The sequence below is a fragment of the Paramacrobiotus metropolitanus genome, unplaced genomic scaffold (assembly GCF_019649055.1).
Source record: "Paramacrobiotus metropolitanus isolate TYO unplaced genomic scaffold, Prichtersi_v1.0 Parri_scaffold0000024, whole genome shotgun sequence".
Classification (NCBI taxonomy): Eukaryota; Metazoa; Tardigrada; class Eutardigrada; order Parachela; family Macrobiotidae; genus Paramacrobiotus; species Paramacrobiotus metropolitanus.
Genome location: NW_026570244.1, coordinates 1245527 through 1267084, shown reverse-complemented (window position 1 = coordinate 1267084; position 21558 = coordinate 1245527). Strand labels below are relative to the sequence as shown.

At 46.4% G+C, this 21558-nt stretch overlaps 4 protein-coding genes across 7 annotated transcripts in view; 2 read left to right on the top strand and 2 right to left on the bottom strand.

Moving 5' to 3' along the window:
• LOC129587270 (uncharacterized) overlaps positions 1-10038 on the bottom strand; it is a 43014-nt gene extending 32976 nt beyond the window's left edge. The window contains exon 1 of the mRNA XM_055480929.1: positions 9302-10038. The gene's annotated coding sequence lies outside the window, so the exon portion shown is untranslated. The remainder of the gene's footprint in view (positions 1-9301) is intronic.
• On the top strand, positions 2749-4613 carry LOC129587272 (kelch-like protein 1). 2 transcript variants are annotated; one of them, XM_055480932.1, is made up of 3 exons: positions 2749-3638; positions 3717-3789; positions 4109-4613. In XM_055480932.1, the coding sequence occupies exons 1-2, from the start codon at positions 3134-3136 to the stop codon at positions 3758-3760; spliced, it is 549 nt and encodes a 182-aa protein (XP_055336907.1). In that variant the 5' UTR covers positions 2749-3133; the 3' UTR covers positions 3761-3789; positions 4109-4613. The 2 variants fall into 2 exon arrangements, with proteins under 2 accessions (XP_055336907.1, XP_055336905.1); XM_055480930.1 differs by having other exon boundaries at positions 3717-4613.
• LOC129587273 (FUN14 domain-containing protein 1-like) lies at positions 4838-7226 on the top strand. Of its 2 annotated transcripts, XR_008690316.1 has the most exons (5): positions 4838-5452; positions 5523-5598; positions 5741-5863; positions 5925-6500; positions 6686-7226. XR_008690316.1 is itself a non-coding variant. In XM_055480933.1 (4 exons), exons 1-4 carry the CDS (start codon positions 5202-5204, stop codon positions 6000-6002), a joined length of 528 nt encoding a protein of 175 aa, XP_055336908.1. In that variant the 5' UTR covers positions 4838-5201; the 3' UTR covers positions 6003-7225. The 2 variants fall into 2 exon arrangements, 1 of the variants encoding a protein (XP_055336908.1); XM_055480933.1 differs by having other exon boundaries at positions 5925-7225.
• On the bottom strand, positions 7114-20294 carry LOC129587269 (uncharacterized). 2 transcript variants are annotated; one of them, XM_055480921.1, is made up of 8 exons: positions 19901-20294; positions 19663-19776; positions 16631-16759; positions 12018-12234; positions 10470-10988; positions 10054-10159; positions 7655-8386; positions 7114-7522 (listed from the first exon to the last, which is right to left on the bottom strand). In XM_055480921.1, exons 3-8 carry the CDS (start codon positions 16751-16753, stop codon positions 7399-7401), a joined length of 1821 nt encoding a protein of 606 aa, XP_055336896.1. In that variant the 5' UTR covers positions 16754-16759; positions 19663-19776; positions 19901-20294; the 3' UTR covers positions 7114-7398. The 2 variants fall into 2 exon arrangements, with proteins under 2 accessions (XP_055336896.1, XP_055336897.1); XM_055480922.1 differs by having other exon boundaries at positions 10479-10988; positions 19901-20292.
• Between the last annotated feature and the right edge of the window lie 1264 nt (positions 20295-21558).

The following is a 21558-nucleotide window of genomic DNA, read 5'->3' as shown; positions in this document are numbered from 1 at the left end:
CGGTGCCACTGGGAACTCGAAGTTGCCTATCGGCAGGGAAGATCATTCCTCGATTACTGACCCAAGTGGCCCTCCTTGGAAACCAAATCCATGAAATCGAAGCGGGAGTCAAAATCCAAAGCGCTCTGGACATTTTCAGGAGACGCGCCAATGATTATCGCTATCGACCTCCAACGGACTTCGACGACGGAGCGGGAGCGTTCGTTAACCGAACGGCAGCGGAAACTTCCAACGAAGTTTCGCACTCAGCGATCCTCAATAGGATCCTCCGCACACGTCCAGACTCAGGCCGAGCACCCTGGCCAAGAAGTTCAGCCGACTAGCGTCTCCAGCCAACCACAGGATAACCTGACTGAGCAGGAATTGGCGGACATAGAGGAAAGCGTCGTTGACCCACTCAACCCAGGGCTGGGCGACGGCGACCAAGCCGGACAAGGAGGGCAGAATTAGGCCAACGGCCATTCCTGCATGTCGGCCCTAAAAAGATACCGACATCGGCTGAACCGGACTTGAACACCATGATGGGTACAATCCAACGGTTGTTACCCTCGCCCAACAAACGTAGCTTACGGCCATGTACCGTCTACCTCACCGGACCTTAATCCCTGGATCTTAACCGGATTCCCCGGATAGGCTCTGGCTTAGCGGCTGGGACCATGAATTTGGCTCGGCCATCCCAGACCATCCGAAGGAGTCCACCGGACCGAACTTGGCGCGAGCTAAGTTCCCCGGCACGGAAAAGATCCAGCGCCAAGGAGGCGGCGACGGCCCGCATAGAAGTTGCGACAAGCCGTGGATCAATCCTGGCCCGCATAGAAGTTGCGACAAGCCATGGATCCGCCTGGCCCGCATAGAAGTTGCGACAAGCCACGGCCAAGTCCTGGCCCATAGAAGTTGGACCAGACCCGCTGTGTGTCCAACGGACCATATGCGGCTCACGAGTTTAGTTGCCACACCAGGCAACTGGGACAAGTGAGTAAGGGAGCCACATAGAAGTTGTGGTACACCCATTTTGTATGCCATGTTTAACATCCTCACCACGGACCGCCCAGAGGCCCATCCAAAAGATGCATTGCCCCGAGGCCAAATGAGGATGCTTCTAGTCAGCAGGCCGACTCCTTTGTGGAAAACGTCTACCGGCGCCCACAACTTAATTTTTTGGAGTTTGGCCAGGCCAACCTGATGTTTTCGTCAGAAACCACTTAATTTTGTTATGGCCACGTTCTCACGGAAACCTATCTGACTCATCGGACATGGTAGCTAACTCATGGCCCACGGCCAATGAGACGGACCAGACTCAACGAGTCTGCAATTTTGGCCCGCCATCAACCTTGGACCGTCGAAAAACGACTAAGTCCTTTTGGCCCGCCATCAACCTTGGACCGTCGAAAAATCGACTAAGTTTTTTGGCCCGTCCAACGACGAGGCTCATCAAAAAACGACTAAGTCCACATCGGTGAGCCAAAACCTGTTATACAGGACCCCCACGTCCCACACCAGCCGGAGGCGAGCCACATCACAATGGAACCTCGTATCCCGGCCCAGAGCATGTCGGAGACCGAGTTTGGACCGCCCCAACGGGTTTGGTCCATCACACCACCTCAGTCCAGGGACTTGGAAAATTTTCCCATTATGGCCCTCCTGGACTTAGAAGATTTTTGGACCTAGGCGCATGACCAAACTGGCATGCAAGGCCAAAACCGGTCCAAGTTAGAGACCCACATGGGCCATCCAAACGGAATTGGTCCAAGCATACTATTTTGGTCACAGGAGCTCCTTTCCTGTCCAGAGGCATCACTCTGGCCCTGCATGGACCGCCCAACCGGGCTTGGTCTACCATATCGAACCAGGAAGGGGACAACTTGTCCTTGCGCATGCAACCGTGCCTTCCTTATACCGCACCGCTGGAATCACTTCACTGGACCCCTGTGGACATCTCTGGGAACCGTCGCCCCGGATTCACAGGACCAGACCAATCCTATCGGATAAAGCGGACCGTTGACTAGGACCCGTGTGGACAAAAGCGGCCCTGTGGTAGCCCTAGTCGGAATAAGCCATTTTTCGTCTAATTTTTTAACCAAACCTGGTTTTTCTAGACTTTATTAACCAAAAAATTGATGTTTTTATTTAGCCACTAACTCAAAAGAATTGGCTTTGGGATCTGTAACTATGATCTTTACTTTAATTCTCACTGGAATTGTGATTTTTCTATTTCAATTTTTAACCAATGAGCCTTATAAACTTTATTTTTGTACTTGTTCGACCAAAGCAAGCCTTCCACAACACTGGAACCCCCAGCAACCAGAGTGCACTCCGGATTTCGGCCGTTCGGTGCACTGCACCGCGGGTCTGGAGGCAGCAACCCTACCGGGTTTAGAGACAAAGTGGCATCCGGCCCTACCGGGTATCGGATCCTGGCATCCTACCGGGTTGGCCAAGGGTAGAGTCGGAAGGTGCTCGCAGGAGCTCCCACTCCCGCCCAGAGGCATGTCAGAGACCGCTCACTCGAGGCAGTAGACACCTCTTGTGGCTTTCTCTGTCGCCCGCCCGCACATGGCAACGCCATTTGTGCCGCTATATTGCGCTGCTCACTCAGCGTATACTTTGTCTACGCTGACCAATCAGCGCATTTCTGCACTCTTGGGGGCGTAGCCCAGCGCCTACGAGCGATTCCATGCTTTGCGGCATCAGCTGTTGCATACCCGCAGCACGCTGAATCATTATCACGATTCGCATAGGCGCGCTTGCAGGCACTTTTTCCAGCTTTTTCCCTATCGGGTTTTCTGTTGGTTTTTGTGTTGTTGCTTTATTGTTATCGCAATAAAGGCATATTTTGCCCCATTTTCCATAAAGGCATATTTTGCCCCATTTTCTGCTTCTGTGTCATATCTGACAAGCGGAAAGTTCCTTTGTTGAATGATATGTAGTTACCGCGCGTATGCATTGTACGCCAGTTTGTAGACAACGGAAATAGATATAATAAAGCTTTGGTGTTGATGAAATAACGGCTGTTTTGTTGACCTGATTATCAGCGCAGGAAGTGATCCTTTGCTGGGCTAGTGGCAAGTACCGCGGCAGCGTGAACGCTTTCTGACCCTCGACAACGGCCGTGTGGCGCCTGAATCGTCTGCCCATGCCCACGCCCAAAGACTGCCAGCACGTCGTGCTGTTGGACGCCAGCACGATCATGCTTGTCCACAGCGCTGGCCGCCATCGACTCCAGCGAGACCGTGGCTACCTGGGCCTGCGAGACGAATGGCGCGAGGTGGCCCCCATGCTGACGCCGCGCGCGGAAGAAAGCCTGGCCGCGCTGAACGGTCGCGTTTATGCCGCTGGGGGCTACTCTCTGCTGGTTGCAGAAGGCGACCCGCTGACGTCCGTGGAGGCCTACGATCCCCTCTGCAATGCCTGGAGCGCAGTGGCCCCGCTCCCACTGGGTCTGTCCGGCGCGGTGATGGTGGCCTGTGGCGGTCGGTTGTTTCTGTTTGGCGGTGGTAGCCCGGAAGAGCGTGGCTGTTCTTTCTCGTACGACCCCGCAACCGACACCTGGACCAAACTGCACGACATGCCGACCAGACACTGGTCCTTCGACCCTCCTGTTGCCTGCGCAGCTCCCAACGGGTTGATCTTTGTTCTGGGTGCGCACTGCGGAATTCGTAACTAGTGACAAGTACAACAGAATAGCCAAATGGTCTCTTGTAGAAATTGTGGTTTAGGTACTTCTGGAGGATCTGTTTTGGGTGCGCGTCGATGCGTATGACTGCGCCAGCGATCGGTGGATGCGAAAGGGTCAGTGTGATACCATCCTTTCCAGTGCTGATTGGTGTACTGCCGGTCCGTCGATGCGTGACGGTGGATGTTGTAATGTATTGAACGAACGGCATAATCTGGTATTATGTCCGCTCGGGACAGCAGCAAACGACCAAATAAACACTAGACATGGCAACCATAACGGGCAACAACAATACCGCTGCTACGGCACATGAGCCATAGGCCATCTTCCATTTCACGAGATACTCGTACAGCCTTTGTACGAGTACTTACACAGTTACACTACAGATGTACATGTACCGCTGGGTGCTGTTCTGTATCGCTGGGTGCTTTACAGCTAACCTGACCAGAAGCCGCTCTTCTCCCGGTCTCGCATGCGTGGGTGGGGAAGTGTATGTCATTGGTGGGGATGAAGAAGGAGTGGGGCGGCAGCATCGAAGTGTACGACGAAGAGACGGACAGCTGGTCGCTGATGGCGTGTCGACTGCCCAAGACCGGCCCGTATGCCGACTGCCGGCCCTTGTCATCTGGCGGTGTCGTGATGAAGTTGAAACGCCCCGCGGTGATGTGAAGCAGGAGAGCGGCTAGGCCGTCATTGCCGCGTGGCAGTTAACAATGTTCTCATCTCCCTGGCCTGGGGGAATTGCGTTGGGATGTTTTAATTTTTCTGAAAGATAGTTCTTACGGTCGGCTGTAAACTGTGAAATTTAATGCACAATGGTTCATACAGACTGATACAGTATTTAGGAAGCACATACAGTGCGCTGAGCTGGTTTCTGTACAAAGTTGGACAAAAAGGTGTGAAACGGTGTAAATCACGTGGCATAACGATCAGCGACATACTTCGACACGACGTGATATTCAAACTTTAAAGTAGTCGTACGTGTACGAGATAATTATATTATCATAATATAATTATATATTATATAATTATATTATGATACATAAGATAATTATATTATCAGCTGTTAACGTGGCCGTTCACGTGGCCGGGGGCCAAGGCGGGTGGCCTGTGGGCGATTCATTCGACAATGGGTACCGCATCAGGTGGGCGACATGTACATTCTAAAATGATTAATAATCATTTTAGAATGTACAGTCTATTCCATTATTTTCAACAAATTGATACTGTACAGTGATTTTCAGTTTTTGCTGAATATTGTGCATTCTCTTGTTCTTGTACAAAAGTTGACGGGTGAAGTCGTTGGGTTTCTCCTGTTTGTGTTGTGGGCAGTTAAAGAAGAACTGAGAAACATGTTAATCCATGGTGTTTTACACGATGTGATCTTCGTTTCGTGTGTCAAGTATTGACTGCTGTTAGCCAAGTCCTCTGTGCAGACTTGCTGATTTGAATTGGCCCTGCTTCATGCTTGGTACGAGTGGCTGTGGTGTGGAATTGTGGATTGGACTTTAGTGATTCCGGCCAGCAAATGAGCCACCAACAGCAGAACGGGGAAACGAGCGACTCTGTACAAATGAGCCGGAGCCCGCTGTCGCGGCCTGCGGAAAGGCAGAGCAGCGCTGACAGTCAGTCGCGGCTGACAGCGACAGCCACGGCGTTGGAAGGCATGAGCATGATTCCCGTGGGCGAGGGCCCGCTGTCGCTGGTGGACCGCGCGCTGCACAGCCTGGCCACGGCTAGTCGCGCGCAGCAGATCACGGCGGGCGGCGCCACGGGGTGGTAGGCCACGCGACAGACGCCGTGTAGCTGCTGGTTAACGTTTACTTTAAATCTGACCTGTTCTATGCAGGCTGTCCGGCTACCTCTGTAACAAATTCGGCCGACCGGTGATTTATAACATGGGCAGCAGTCTCATCGTCGTCCTCGTAAGTCACTGCCATTTGATGCTGATGTAATAATGCAGTGCAGAAACTGTTGCACCAACGGGCAACGATGTGCCATAACAACAGTGATTAGGCATACTGTATTTGTCTTTGGTTGAATGTCACAAAGTGACTTTGTGTTTAGTTCGCGGAGCATCTGGGCTACCTGACGGTGGACTGGAGCAAGTTCCGGCGCGACTACCACGGAGCGCCGGCCGCGGTCTGGCGCAGCTGGACGCGCCGCGGCGGCCGGCCCTGGCTGGAGAAGGTACTTATTTGAGCTGTTAAATGTGCGGAATGCACCGACGCAACAGGTTTGTTGGGCGCAGATGAAGGTGCTGGCGCGGACCAGTCCCTACCTCAGCGGCGGATTCATCGGCGGCATCCTGCTGGGACTAGCCTCCTAAATGATGACGCTCGGCGATACCAGTATAATCTCTGGTTAGCCCGTGACTTGCGCTTGTGATCCGGCTGCTCACTGCTCGACTATGGATCCTTTCCCTTGACCTGTGCAGCCTCAACTGGCAAATGATTTCTGCGGCCCAACGTGTGCCTCTCTACTTTGCCGTGTCTTCTTGTCATTACATAGAGCCTTATGCTGCATAAGATAAGCGGCGGATATACGCGCTGCTTCTTTACACAACTTATTCATGAGTCATGACCCACATATTGCAGTAAAGAGTTCTGGGTCTACTGACAGCAGTGATTGTTGACATTTAAGCAAAATCATTGCCCAGTTGACAGAAAATGCAATAAATGCGAATTACAGATACACCTTATCCATCTGTTTTTCCCGCGGCTGGCCCGAATATGCTGTCCAGAGCGGCCATCGTCACCGGGCTGTGATGCATCGCCGGCACCGGCCACTCCACATCCGCTTGCTCCAGCTCGTACTGCAGCACCAGGTGCCAGGCAGGCAGTCTGCTGCAATGCAACCATCGGCATTACAGCCATTAAATTTTATTTAATTTGTTTTTGAATTGTTGTTATTTGTTTTTATAATTGTGTTCAAGTTTTTCACTGGCAGCAGTTTCATTGCATCAGTGAGTCGATTGTGCAACTCCTTACTATCAGTTTGCTTGTTAAGTAGAACGCTGAAAACATCAAACCCACACCGCCATCAAACACATCCAACTCGTCTTCGTCACCGCCCAATAGCGCCGTGCGTCCTCCGCCGGCAGCGCGCGCCAAAACTCCAGCTGCCCAGCATGAGCTGTACGCTAACGCACATGCCGGCGCCAAGACCAACTCCAGGGCCCGCATCACCACGCTCAGAGTGGCGGTACTATCCCGGGAGCTGTTCAGGCGGAGGTCCCCCAGGCGGACGTCCACCCGGCGGCGTGGAGTAGAGACAGTCACTTGCTAACGGCTGACGCCAACAAAAGTGTCCAAAACGAGACAGCTGCTTGGCATGAAATGAAAGTTGAGTTGTACGAAACGGTATCAAGGCGTGCATTTCATTCGAGGCTCCATCGTCGACACGTTGAATTATTTCTGAGGCAATAATAATTTCTCAGACCATCATATAAGCTTTAATCGCATTATGTACCATGGCGAGCTTCGCTCAATAAAAATCACTCAAATAAAGAATTTGTCCCAATTAACATGAGATGGGACTGTACACAAAACACTCATAGCATTGCACACAAAACACTCAGACCATCATAATTGTGGAAAAATGGTATGGGAATTCCGGACCAAGGATGTTACATATTAATACAATCCCGCCAAACCGGCCATGTACTGCTAAACTTGATACAAGCCGAAGAAACCAGAAAATGAAGTACTCTGTACAGATTCACATCACTGTACAAAAGCCTCGCTGATGGCCAACAAGGCCATCGTGCTCAGCTGACCGATCTCCAGCTGCCTGAGGTCAACATTGTCCCAGTGGAGTGGTGTCCCATCCGATTGAAATCCACTGAATCTGCAGTACACAGCATGAATTCCTCAATTTTTTGTGGCGCTGTATTACTTCACAAACGATTAGGTCAATGTCACGACGCGAGCGCCGCAGCCAGTGTAACTACTAACGGTATCGCACCACGGCAGAACTTACACAGACAACAAGTGGCGTATGCGCTGCCATTCATCAGGGTAACTGAGGGTGTCCAGCCAGCGAGCGTGAATCGCCTGCACCTTCTTGTAAACATCGGCGCCGGCGGCCGGGAACGCGGCATCGATGGCGCGCATGAAGTGGCTCATTGCGGCCTCCCAACCGTCCACGCAGGGCAGCATGACCCGGCGCAGCGTGACCTCCGTGGTATTAAGAGTAAATAAACTTCCCTGCCCGTCTCTCATCAGGACGTTGAGTGGGATTACCAGCTGCTTCTCCGCCGCGGGGAGCGGGACTAGGTCTTCTACCTCGTGAAGCACATTCGAGATAGGATGGCAAAAGAGACGGGATAATGTGTAGTTGTGCAGGATCAGGGTTCGACAGAGGTCTTTGAAGGGTTCAATGAGCCGCATGATGCCGTGTTTCAGCAACGAACTCGTTTCATCGTATACCCAACCACCAAAGTCAAAGCGGCCATGTTTTAGGACCACTAGGGGCAGCTGGAGATGTGTAAGGCCCAGCCAGACCGGAATAAAGAAAGTGTGCTCTTTGAAGTTGAGATCAGTTATGGTGAGACTCTTGGTTTCTGAATTGACTGCACGATGCAGCAACAGTGCCACATTGTAACAATTGTCGAGTAGACAATTCGTGGAGACACAACCTTTGAAGCTGATTATGACATGCTCGTCGAGTGTCCCAGGAGCGCTGGATATCGCGTGCCACAACCAGCACACGCTAAATAAATTACACGGGCTTTAACCTCGAAGATCGCAAACAAATAAATGAAACATAACAAATGAATATTTACGTCTAGCTAGATACTTACAGCCAGAAGCAACGTCTGACTGTGACCACTAAAAGTATCATGTTGAGTATTCAGTCTGATCGTCTCAGACTTTGACCGGATCTGACCACAAACTCCGACTAACAAACAAACCCTAAGAAAGTTAAGATAACATGAGAAACCTAATAACATAAGAAGGCTAATACATTACAAAGCCTAAGATAATTTAAGAAAGCCTTAGAGCAGAAAAGTAGTAAAACATGTGTCCTACCTTGATCACAGAAGCTGAAAATAATTGTGTAAATGTCATACCTAAGTTTGCTACCAGTAAACCTTTCTGCAAAAAAAGAGATTTTTTTAATTTGGAGGGCCTGTGTTTGCCCTGGTTAGGATTTTTAGGTTTCTGAAGTTATTCTCAGGTCAGCTTTTGGATATAACCTTCGATTAGCTCCAAGGGGGTAGTGGATGAGTCGGAGCAGTGAGAAAAAATAAACACTGGCCAGCTGGCTACTAGTCAAGAACGAATTAACAAAATAATATCCCAGTGGCTTTCATTACTGTCCAGTGGCAATCAGACATGCCAGGTTGCCTGATTCGATCTAATAGTCGAATTTCATATTTTGCCAACAGGTATTAGTAAATATCCTCCAAAACCAAAAGCCGATAGTCGTTATCCCAAGAGAAAATTATTTCTTAAAGGGGCTGACCTTTCTTTGTTGTCCGAAAGCGTTCAAAGATTCTTAGTGGAACCATACTACCCACAAGGCTCACAATTTACCTCTTAAAAAATTCGAAGACCACGGTAAAAATATGTGAAATCAGCGAGAGTGATTAAAATTAAAATAATAAACCAATCGTTTCCCCACGAAATGCGCCCCAGCCCCTGAAAAACACGGCCTTTCTCACGTTCTGACCAACGATCATAGACCACAAGAAACGCGGAGGGGAAGTCGTTTCTTGTAGTCAAATACCACGGGCCCGTATAATGAGGGCCGAAATGAACTGCCGCTGATGTGAATGGCGCCGAAGTGAAAACAGCCAAAGTGATCGTTAGCCAGAAAAGAAGAGCTGACATCCGGCGGCCTACATATAGTTCTACAGATACGCATTTTGGCGGTGCCCTCTTCGCTATCAGAGTAGAGAATTACAGCCAAAATGCAGAACTCCAACGGCGGACACATCCTTAATTATATTTCTGCCACCTCTTGTCAGTGGCTGTCACTGGTACAGAACTGAATAAAATATAACTGAAATATGTGCTGCAGTTGTTAACTTGAAAATAACTCATAACGTGTGTAAGCGAAACAGCACTGCGCAACAGAAAGGATTAAATTTACAACAAAAAATCTTCTTCAATGCTTTCATGATAAGGAATCGTGCCCAGAACACAGTGGGTGGTACGAGCACAAAATTTAATGCTGTGAGCAGATGATCCACTATTTTAAGTAGTGTTGTGCTGGCCCGCCCCTCTTGCTCTGGCTGGGCAGACTCAACCTTAATTTTAAGGAAAGCCGATTTTAATGGCCGTTGCCCATTTACTGGAAGCTTGGGTGGTGATCTTAGGGGTAATGTAAGCAAACTGTAGGGCACGGTGGGCACAACTAAATACGTAACTCACCGTTTGATCCGCATTCGAGCTTGAAGGTCCAGATTAGCCAATATTTCCATCAAAATGTTATGGGAAACACTGCAGATACTGGTTTCCGGAATAATAACCTCAGATTCTACAACATAATGATCGTGTAGTCCGATTGAGCCAGACGGCTCGGCTCGTACAGACTGAGCCGATTCTGAGCGAGATTTCTCATACAAATTTTGTACACTGTGTAATAATAGTAATACGTATCACGTTTCGACTTTGGGTAATGTTTGCAGCTGCTACCAGAGCGATGAGCGCTGCCAAAGTGTCTCCACTTTCCACTTACATTATTATTAATTAAGTGATTTTAATATAACATTATGTAATAATATTACAAGATAATGCTATATTATAAGTGCCAATTGCGTTTGCTAGTACTATAAGTTTTTGATTACCCGCTTTACCGCAAAACGTTGCAGCTGCCTCATTAACATTTCCACAAATCCCTCCGTTGTCGGGGCAGTTCGGGCATCCTACAAGTAGTCCACGATGCCGTGCCTTGAAGTGTTTATCCAAGAGTGCATGCAAAGCAAATTTAGTTCTTTCGTGCTCCGTGATGGTGTCCATACTATGCGTTATGACAAGGAAAGTACACGACTCCGGTCCAACGGCCAGGTGAAAGCGACAACCGTCCGACAGCGACGTTGCGGGATTCCAACGGTCGTACTGATAGCTGCGGCGAAACAATGCGATGATGCGATATACATCGGCGGCTTCCTGCAGAACCCGGTCCGTTTTTGAAATAGGGATAATGTACTTCCTGTACGTCAACAGGTTGCTTTTATCTTGGATGGGCATTTCATCAGATGGCAGCTGTTCCACTATCTGACAGCGGTCCACCACTTCAATTAAGCTAGAAGAGGTGCGGTCTGCTGCGTCAGAAATCTCCAGGCTCACGTAACAAAAGCGACACACTATCAAAACCAACATTCGATGAACGGGATAGAAAGCCGGTCTTGGCCTGTCTACCCGGCCTTCCCGTACGCTGGCTACAAGCCTATAGTCGCTATAGACACGAATCTCTCGAACCAATCCCGAAATTAAGGAACAGCGAAGCGAGAGTTTTAGTGATTTTTATTCTTGCATAGTTGCATATGTCGATCGTACGATAGCACTCTAGCACTGTCAGACTTTTGACAGCCGCAGGAGGGATCCAATGGTGCACGTGTCTGGGCATAAAAAATCGACTTTAATTTAAAAAATTTCGAAGCGGTTTATCATTCAAAAATCCGGGAAACAGAAGATTTAAAATAAATAAATTAGCCGTGCACACAGTCAACGCCCGTACTGAAACCCCGTGCATTCAGCCAACACCCGTGCGGACACCAAAAGGTCACCCTTGCACCCAGCCATAATGTAATACTAAAGCGCGGCGAACCTGAACGAATACAATAATCAGTAATCAATAATGCCGAGTTGACTATGTATATTTATAAATCCCAGGCAACGGCAATTGTAACAGTGGCAACTGGCAACAGCCGTCTCTGGTGATGGCTGAATTCACGGTAGAAAAGCTAGTGGGCAATGGGCATAGCATAAGATAATGGACGGTAATGACTAGTACTCTATGTGAGCATAGCCAAAATGCTGTCTGAAGTTCCTACGGCTACAGTAATCCAAGGTCGATATACATACATACATATGCCGTGTGACGATTCTCCTCGACCGGGCATGCACCAAATCAACAACTGCGTAACTACATTCACGGGGTTCCAAAGATTCTAGCGTGCTTTACCGGGGCGAAATGAGCCCAGCCGTTCGCCGGTCATTTTCTTCGATGCATAGTGTATAACATGTTACGGATCTATAGATACTGTACCACGTACCTAATTATGGTACTACCCGTGGCACCCGCCGCACCCCTGGACGCTAATATTGCTATTGTCCAGTTTAATATTGCCCACCCTTCAAATCACATTGTCAAGCTGCCTTATAGAACTCACTTTTGACACACTCCAGCAAAGTGGCCGGACGAAAGCGAAACGGTCCGTCCATCTCGTCGCGCAGCGCCACCCATACCGGCTTATTCTTCCACACGGTCAGTGGCTTGTTGTCGAGAATTAGCGGCAAAGGGTAGATGAAGCAGGATCGAATCCAACATGCACTCTTTTTCGTGGAATCGAATTCAATGAACGCATAGTTCTCGTCCGATGTGAGATCCTGCAACAAATTAACACGGCTACGCGCTCACTCTCCGACCCTATTTAGGGGTGAAACACCCACTCCCATCCCGGAGTGTAAAAAACGAACACATGGCGTACCCAGAGCTGGACTCTATATAGGCTTCAGGCTTGTAATACAAGCCTTGTAAAGCGCGGAGATTTCGCTAAAAGGAGCGAAGCTACATATTTGTATTTTTATGGTGTCGTTTCAGTTTTTGCCCTTTTCCCCAGTTTACCGCTTTTCATATCAGATTCCATTCTTGTACCGAAAGTAGGACATTATAATTACATTAGAAGACTTAAAGTAGCACAATTCATGCATCTCCAGTACCAGCACAGAATGCTGAAATTCTGGCGCTTTATGCTAGTAATCTTATTTGTCATGTACTCGGTATACCGGCGCAAGAATACTCCCACACTATGAGTTTTGGCTACACGCGATAATACAATGTCATATTTTCGCGCTGCTATTTATGGCAATAATCAATATATTTCGAGATTTTTTTCAGTTCTAGGGTTGTTAATAGTTCTTTATAATTATCGCATCAGTCAATTTGTAATTTGCAGCTAGTCAGTCAATGCGCAGCCTTAAGGAAACCGGTATGTACGTATTCCCAACCAGGCATTCCCCTCCGCCAGTGCATCATCTGCCGCTAGGCCCGCTACTAAATAATTATTATTTTTATTGGTCACAAAAGGTTTTCTTCGTGAGTTTCTTACCTGTGGAGGAGGTGCGATTATATCTAAAACCTACTGCCGTAAATCTTCGTCCCGGCGCAATTTGCGCTCTGAAGTCCGAACCTGCTTCCCCAGCAGGTCATACGCATACGCAAAAGTGTGCTTATACAAACCAGTTGTTTAAATCAAACGCAGAATGCGTTAATACTCGGATCTTATAATTTCTTTGAAAACAGCGGTGACCGGTCATAATAATACACCATAGAACGCTCACAATTTCCATAATATCATGCGCCATCATCGCTTGTGAAATGTTCTGGCTGTTCGACGGCAGACAACGCAGTGGCTGTAATGGTTCGTGCTCGTCTGCCGTTCGATAAAATTAATTTAATTATTTAATTAATTAGATTTTAATTAAGCAGATCCATAAATTACGTACGCAGGTTCTTCGAAAATTTGACCTCTCCCCCTGATACCCGGGTTCGCACTCCCTGCTCAGCCTATGGAGGTGCCACATTTTTTACCCCTCTCCTCCCCCGGTTCGCTGCGCACGTAATTTATGGATCCCCCCTTTAAATATTAGACATTTAAATTACGAAATGGCTTCGCGCGAGAGCCTCCGCGCTATGAGTATTGACTACGCGCGAGAGTTTTTCCCCGCGCAAAAAAATACTAACAAAAAGTTTGAATCTGTGTATTTATTACGACACGGCAACTAATAATTACGGGAAGGCCACTTTTTTGGTGAAAGAAATACAAAATCTGACCGTACCGGCGTTTTACATTCTTATAGTTCGAGTTTTTACACTCTCAGCCGTTATGGCGTCAAAACTTAAAGGGGGAAATAAATATGAATCGTAGGCGGAGGTTTTGAGCAATGGAGCCAGCGAACACATCAGGTCTTTATAAATCCTGGCGGCGATGCCAAAACGTCAAAGATTCATCCGCTTCGCGAGTCATGACACGTTCCTCTACAGCTCAGTGAAGCTGGCCTGCAAGAAAGCTGGCGATTACCGCCCACACCGGCGGAATTCAGTTCCCAATATTTCCCATAAATAAAAGCATTTCAACCACTCTAAGAAGTAACTGCCAAGCAGTGGTCCGCTTAAAGCTTGTGGATGGCACCATGGAGGACATTCACCTGCCGGCTTTGGAAGACTATAACCATGGGGCCACGGGGAAGATCGCCCAACTTGTCCAGAAAGAAGACGGCTGTTCGAAACGGAAAAGAACAACACCACAAATCAATAGAAAGATTTTTCCTTACTGCGCGGGTCAGGACGATCGATTGCCAAACGCTTCCATCTAACAGAGTGCATCGAGATTGTCATGTCCGTCATCAATCACAAAGCCAACCTTGCAAAATATCAGGACTACATTAAAGTGGCAAAGACGATGATACTACACAAATTCCCAATCCCAGAAATCGGATCGGCGATCGAGTCAAAGGTCATTGACTTTGCCGCTCGAGTCATCAGGGGACAGTGCACCTTGTACTTGCAGGAAACATACGACGTAAACTCCGGAGCGGAACGAGGAAGCTGGGTAGTCGTCAATTCCAAGAGCGGGAGGAGTTACGAGGTATTGCGAGTATTTCCCTGACCGACGCCCAGTACGTTACTTATGTATTGTGATCGGTTGCGCTGTGAATATTGCTCGCATACTAAACGCGGTTCTGTAACTTTCTAAACGCGTACAATAACTTTCGGTTCTGTTTTTTAACTTCACCATCTCAAGAAACAACATTTGACATTATATGGACGTGTGTTCTACAAAATGAATCGAAAGAACCGTACAAATTCCAGTTTTTGCCAAAACTAGTGGTCGAAAATATTCCGCGACATATTCTCGCGCGGTTATTTGTCGCTTAAAATTTTTGTTCGTAACTTTATTGTTTCCCGAAAGAACTCTCGCGCATAGTCAATACTCATAACGCGAGATACTCTCCTGCGTAGCCAAAACTCATCGCGCGGGAGTATTCTCGCGCGTAGACATGACCATAAATTAAATACTCCCGGGAGACTGGGTGCACACAAAGACGTATTCGATGGCCACCTCTTGTTGTCGGGACAGGAAGACAGAAAATCAGTTGTAATTTCAAGCGAGCGGTATTGGCAGTTTTCTTTGTCGGAAATGAATCTCGTGGATGGGGACGATATACGCCGGCTTACTTACATACCGGCTTCGCTGAACTCAATTACGTCTATTATTTTATTTACTCATACCATAGTGTCGGCTAATTAATACAAAAACGCCGGTCAGCGCAAATCGCAATATACTATATAGTAATTTCCTGTATAAAGGTGCCTTTTGCAGCATTTAGAGGTTTGCTAACTTGTTGAGACAGTATGCCATAACAAATCTTATGAGCTACAGTACAAAGTATTTAGCCGATCCACATTTTATTTTTAATTTCGTTCCTCTCGAAAACTCTGCGTAGCCAAAAGGCCCAAAACTCGTAGCACGAACTGGAAACGAACTTCGGAAATATTCAGGGTGCAGAGTTTCTTAATAAACTCTTCTCAATAATAGAGATCAGATTTTGGCTCAAAGTTTACTTTTTGATGGAAATGCTTACTTACAAGGTAAATATTTCATCCGCCATATTCGTGTGAACTGTGAACACAAAAAAATACACCGTTGTATAGAGAAAATCATACTAGATATCTGCTTTATCCAGTATGATTTTTTTCTTCGGGGCTATTGTTATAGTTAATTGTTAGTAGTTAATTGTTAGTTATCGTTTGGTTAAGTTGGTATAAAATCTTTATTCGGCAATGGCCACTTTACAAAACAAAAAGCCAGCGGTGGTACGCGCTAAATAAAACGATAGAGACTTGGTATGGCAAAAGGTTTCGTGACGTGCGTGTAGACGCGCAAATCAAAGACGTTGCCCATCGCCCAACTGAGATACCGATCTTCTCCAACGCTCATCCAAGAACTCTAAATGGGTACCCACCTAGAGTTTTTCAAAATTTTCAAAATACCAAAAAGATTTTCTAACAGCTTTAAAAGTTCCCCAAATGGAGTTTGGCTACTGTTGTTCGCTAATAATAACAATCTAGTGTTCTTGGCGGATCGCGCGCAGATATACTGCATTGCGCGCTTATCAGTTTGGGAGAACATATCCGGATTCAGTGTGAGCTGGTGCATTCTCAGCAGCATCTTCCGAGCATTGAACATCATGTCACGGCATAATTTTTTTCCCGCAACCGCAGCGCAGGCAGGGTACCGCTCAAATTGAGCGAAGATCGGTATCTGCGACGAGTCCATGGGCGGCACCTGTGATCTGCGCCCCTACATGTCATGGAGCCTTTTGCATTACCAACTTCACATATACAATATATTTTTAAACGATAACTACAACGACAGCCCAGAAGAGAAAAATCGTACTAGATAGTGATTTTTCTCTGTGCAACGGTATATTTCTTGTGTTCCCAAGAATATAGCGGAGGAAATATGTAGCTTGTTAGTGTAACCAAAATGCCGCTTTGTGCTTTGGCAGGGCGAAGCTGGATTCCAGCGTGTTTTGCTACGGATATCTTTTAGCGTTGGATGGGCTTTGAACAACACAGGGCTGAAATCTGTCTCATAAGCCACAACGCCACAACTCACAAGGACAAAACGTAAAAGCCGAACACGCACAGCCATGCTCGAACGCACTTTTTTATAATTTTTAAACTGGCGGTATACAGAAGTAACAGAACAGAATTTACCTGTAAATAACCTAACAACCAAGCGCCGTCCAGGCTGCGCACTGCCACCGTATTCTGATGGCTGAAACTGTTAGCTCCACGCAAGAGGCGTCGAAATGGAGGCAGGCTTGCCGGGCTTTCCATGCTTATCTACAGCAAAATAGCACATACTCACCACATAATAATGCAACTTGCTTCAACCATGCTTTGTAAAACGTTTGTTAGTCAACTAAGTGAAAACTTATAAAAGTCCATATCAGTTCGCTTTTTATATACAGATACTGCTTTTTCTGTAATTTATTTGACAACAAATTCTGTAATTTTATGCAACAACTAATGAGGTCATTCTATCTAGAAAAGGGACTGCGGACCGGGTCGCGCGCCCAAACGGATTACGGACTATGTGAACAAATCATTTGTCTAAAGAAAGTCATAAAGCAATGCGAAAATACGTTTGGTAATGCGCGAAATGGAGACTCTTGTGGACGTATACAAATTTGGTGCCATGTAATGAGCTACTACCGTTAAGTACGTGCTAAATTAAAATGTTAATCAGCTTAACACGTGGACATGTTTTTTCCAAAAGTTTCAAATTTTGCATGTCAATATGCTTCCTAAATATGTTTTGCGTGTACAGTTACACGTATATGAATGTAAATTTGCATGCCGACATTTTTCAAATTAATTTTGTATGTAATCGTACTGCCTAGTTATATGAATACTGATTATCTGTGCCAGGATTTCGGCCCCTGTCCTTCGAGGCAAAGGATCGCGGCTTCTACTTCACCAATTTCGTTGCTTTAAAGTACATCAAAATTCTCTAAGTGTAGCGGTGGATCCTGCAAGATCGTTGACTTTTGCCAAAATCATTTGTCTAGGTCCAGTGGTCAATCGTAAGCTTGTTACCATGGACGCGATAAGAAATGCACACTGTTCTAACACAACTTGACCGAAAACAGCAGAAATGCCTGAGCTGCTACTTGGCAATAAGTGCGAGTACAATACAAAGTAAAAATTCATTTAACGTTATAGTCATCACGTTAGTGATCATTGCAAGTTATGTACTGTATGTACAAGTAGACAGTCCGTGTTTCGGGTAACTTAAGTAAAAAGTGTCATAATATTACTAAACATACGTACGGGTTTAATAATAGGAAATCACTATAGGCACCCCCTTACACCCTCGTTTTATATAGGCACCCCTTCTCGCACCCCGTAATTTATAGACACTCTTTTCTGTTATATTAAATAGAAACACCCTGTCAGTGTATTTTCTATGCACCCTTTAATAGCATAATTATTTCGGATACAGAATTCGAAAATGATTTCATGTACGTGCGTCAGTCTCAAAAAGATACACGCATACAGACAGAATCAGGCTTTCCATCCGATAATCGGGCGGTGAGGCTGATCTGCTAACTTAGATCTAATGAGATGGCATCGTCGGCGGTAATTTTGATTTTTCGTTTCGCAATCGTAATTTCGGATGCCGGTTCTTTTCGGACACCGGGTGGGCCTCTCTTTGTCCAGCGCTTCTGCTAACCATTTTCGGTGCGGTTCGGCTTTTGTAAAAACCGTACCTTCTCGTGTCAGGCCCGCGATGATTTCGGCCATGAAGGCACAAACTAACGGGCCACACTGATTCGACCCAGTATTCTGAAGCTGATCAAGAGGAAACATAACATGGACATCGGTGACCTCGCCTCCACATAACATGGCCAGCTGCAACAGTATTTGCGGTGCTAGATCGCTGTTTAAACTTTTGTAAACTCGTACGACTTCTTCCGACGCAACTTTCTGGGACAACACAAAATGATGTGACCCGTACAGAGCTTGCACGCAATCCATCCCCGCAGCCATGTCAGCGCGTATTCGTGTCACTTCCGCTGCGTCCGGATCACAGGTTGCTATATCTCCAGGATCAACAAGTCCTGTGAACTTTTTCCCGCATTTACGTCTCCATACTTTTGCGATCATGGTTACCGTATCTAGGTTCTTACACTACAATTACAGTATAATACGTATGCTAAAGTTTCATAGGGGTGCCTATAAAAAGCAGGGTGCACGAAAAAATCAATTAATAAGATAGGGGTGCCTTTAATTAACGGGGTGCGGAAAAGGGGTGCCTATAGTAAACGGGGGTTTTTGGGGTGCCTATAGTGTCACCCTTAATAATATTATGACAGTCTGTAAGCGACCGCAAAGCAACATATCCTGGAACTACTGCTGGAGCCTTTAATAAGTATCGTCATGTAAGTACAAACTGAGTACTAGAAAAAACGAGTTTATAACAAAAACACTTCTTCAATACTATCCTGCTCGGGGATTGTACCCATGACACATATCGCGTTTCCCCGTTGCATTTGGATAGATAACCGCTGTCTAAAAAATTCTTTCGCCCGTTTCTGGCCTGTGGCAGTGGCGATACCGTCCCCGACCTTTTGCACTAAGTGTTTAGTCCCGTTACTCCATGGGCCATAAATTTCAAACGCTGCAGCGGTGAAATTATATCTCGATTGCTGGAACTACTTAGTTTTTAATTGTCATCGGCCAATATTCATCCGTGCTGGGCTTGTATATGATTACGCAGGTAATAAAGAAGATCGTTCTTACATCGAACTATGGTGCTAGCGTGGTTTTAAAAAAGTTACTAAAGCAAATTCGAACAGTTTATAATTCATTTTAAAACTTTAGAAAAAATGATGACACTATCGTATGGGCCTGGCCAACCCGGCACCCCAACCCCAAAACTACTGCCAAAAGTACTTCTAGTTCTGGCCCCCACCAAACCGAGAGGATCCAGTCCGCCCCTACTTGGCTGCATAATGTCAAAGCAATGCCAAAAAGAGTTTGGGAGTGCGCGAAAACGAAAATTCGCGCGGCAGCCACTTGCTGCATAGCACATAAATTTGGCGTTGCGAATTTACGGTACATCGTGTACTCGTCTCGTACTATATAAATCGATAATCATAATATAGATATCATTGTGAGCAACGGATCTCTCATGTGGTACCAAACCTTTAATAAGTATCACGGAACCAGTACAAACTTACCCGGTAGTACTAGGAAAATTTATAACAGAAACACTTCCTCAATGCTATCCTGATCGGGACTTGTACCCATTACACATATCGCATTCCCTCGTTGTATCTGGATGGAGTCACTGTCTAAAAAAATCTTCCATGTATTTAGATTTCCTGTTACAGGTACAGTCACCATTTTCCCGGGCCACGGTGCCACATGACTATGCACGTTAACGTAAAAATAAAAATCGCACGTCCTCCTGCTTACCATGAGCACAAAAATCGCGCGTCCTGCTCGCTTGGGCGGGAGGGGAACTTTGTTGTCTTTCCCCTTAGCGAGTAAACAAATCTGCTGTTTAGCAAACATGAGTTTGAAAACCGAGCATTTTATGAGCTCTTTGAATGGAAACAAACAAACTTAAAAGGGTGCTACTGTAAAATAGTTAACAACCTGCGCAGAAACAGATCTAGAGCTACCAAAAATGGAAGCTGGTTCGAGAAACCAAAAAATTTGGGTAAAAGCCTGAAATCCTTCACGATACATAATTATTATGATGATTTCAGATTGCAGCTATAACGGCCAGGTGCACTAAAGAATAACGACCGCAGAAGGAAGCAGACTGGTAACAAGGAGAGAGAACAGATTCACTTGTAAAGCATTGCGTGTCAGATTAAGACCCCCTGTCTGCATGGCAACCGCACGAGGCTACGGTGGAATGTGTTCTGAACGGTTAACGGATAAAGTCAAGCTGCTTTGAAGTGAAATTCAGCGTTGTGTCCCTTATGGGAAACGATTAGAAATTCACCCGATATTAGATTGTGTTCGCAAGCACAAAAAGGCTTACGATATACGGTACGATATACGATAGGCTCTTGCACGTCATCATGGCGTACCCTTATCGGACCGTTTGACGATACGATTGACGATAGAAAGCATAGATATCGTCAAGCTTACCGTTAAGCCCTGCGAAATAGCAACCGCTCTTGGTGGCGATTGCATCGATTAGAACGGTTGCAATTGCCAAATCACGAAACTTTCAAGGTATCAGAATAAATTTGAATGGTTGAAAATTTGAATTAAATTTGAATTTCTTGGTGGCGATTGCATCGATTAGAACGGTTGCAATTGCCAAATCACGAAACTTTCAAGGTATCAGAATAAATTTGAATGGTTGAAAATTTGAATTAAATTTGAATTTGAATGGTTGTACATAGTGGTTCAAGGTATCACAATCTATTACGCTAGCGACTGCGTTACGCTAGCGTTGCACACTGCTCGGTCGATAGGGAAAATACTTCGTTAGTACGGCTGTATTGTAGTGTCGCGTTTGATCAGTGCTGTGGTGCCGTGGTGTGTTGGCCTTATAACGTGTATTGAATTGCTGATATTAGCCGTTATTTCAATTAATTTCAGTCTGCGATACGACACATTCATCCTTTCCCTATTACGCCGTTTTCTCATCATGATTTTAGCTGTTTTTCATGACTGCCTTTGTGAAATATTACGAGATGAAGCGTAGAGGAGATTTTTCCAGTAAAATGCCGACGAAAATGTTGCTTCTGCTTGCTGTTTACAAATTACAGGCACGAAATGTTAATCGCTAAATGGGGTGTACTGCGAACCTACGATACAGATACGAGCGACAAGAAAAATCTGTAAGCAGTCTTCCCGTGGCTGGCCGGAATAGGCAGTCCAGAGCGGCGATCGTCACTGCCTGTGCTGCAATATCGCCGGCACCGGCCACTCCACATCCCGCTAGTCAATCTCGTTGTGCAGCGCCAGATGCCCGGCAGGATTGCGGGAGTCGGTACTGCAGTGCAACCATCGTCACCACAGCGACTACAAGGAACAAGTTTGATTAATTTTCTTTTAATTATCGTCAATTATTTTTTGTTGTATCAGTGAGACGATCGTATACATGTGAC

Coding starts and splice junctions, on each gene's coding strand:
- LOC129587272 (XM_055480932.1), top strand. CDS start 3,134: ATGCCCACGCCCAAAGACTGCCAGCACGTCGTGCTGTTGGACGCCAGC. Junction 3,639..3,716: donor CGGGTTGATCTTTGTTCTGG/GTGCGCACTGCG, acceptor ATTGTGGTTTAG/GTACTTCTGGAGGATCTGTT.
- LOC129587273 (XM_055480933.1), top strand. CDS start 5,202: ATGAGCCACCAACAGCAGAACGGGGAAACGAGCGACTCTGTACAAATG. Junction 5,453..5,522: donor GCGGGCGGCGCCACGGGGTG/GTAGGCCACGCG, acceptor TGTTCTATGCAG/GCTGTCCGGCTACCTCTGTA. Junction 5,864..5,924: donor GCCGGCCCTGGCTGGAGAAG/GTACTTATTTGA, acceptor TGTTGGGCGCAG/ATGAAGGTGCTGGCGCGGAC.
- LOC129587269 (XM_055480921.1), bottom strand. CDS start 16,753: ATGGAAAGCCCGGCAAGCCTGCCTCCATTTCGACGCCTCTTGCGTGGA. Junction 10,160..10,469: donor AACGTTTTGCGGTAAAGCGG/GTAATCAAAAAC, acceptor ATTATGTTGTAG/AATCTGAGGTTATTATTCCG. Junction 8,387..10,053: donor GCTCGAATGCGGATCAAACG/GTGAGTTACGTA, acceptor TAATTTATTTAG/CGTGTGCTGGTTGTGGCACG.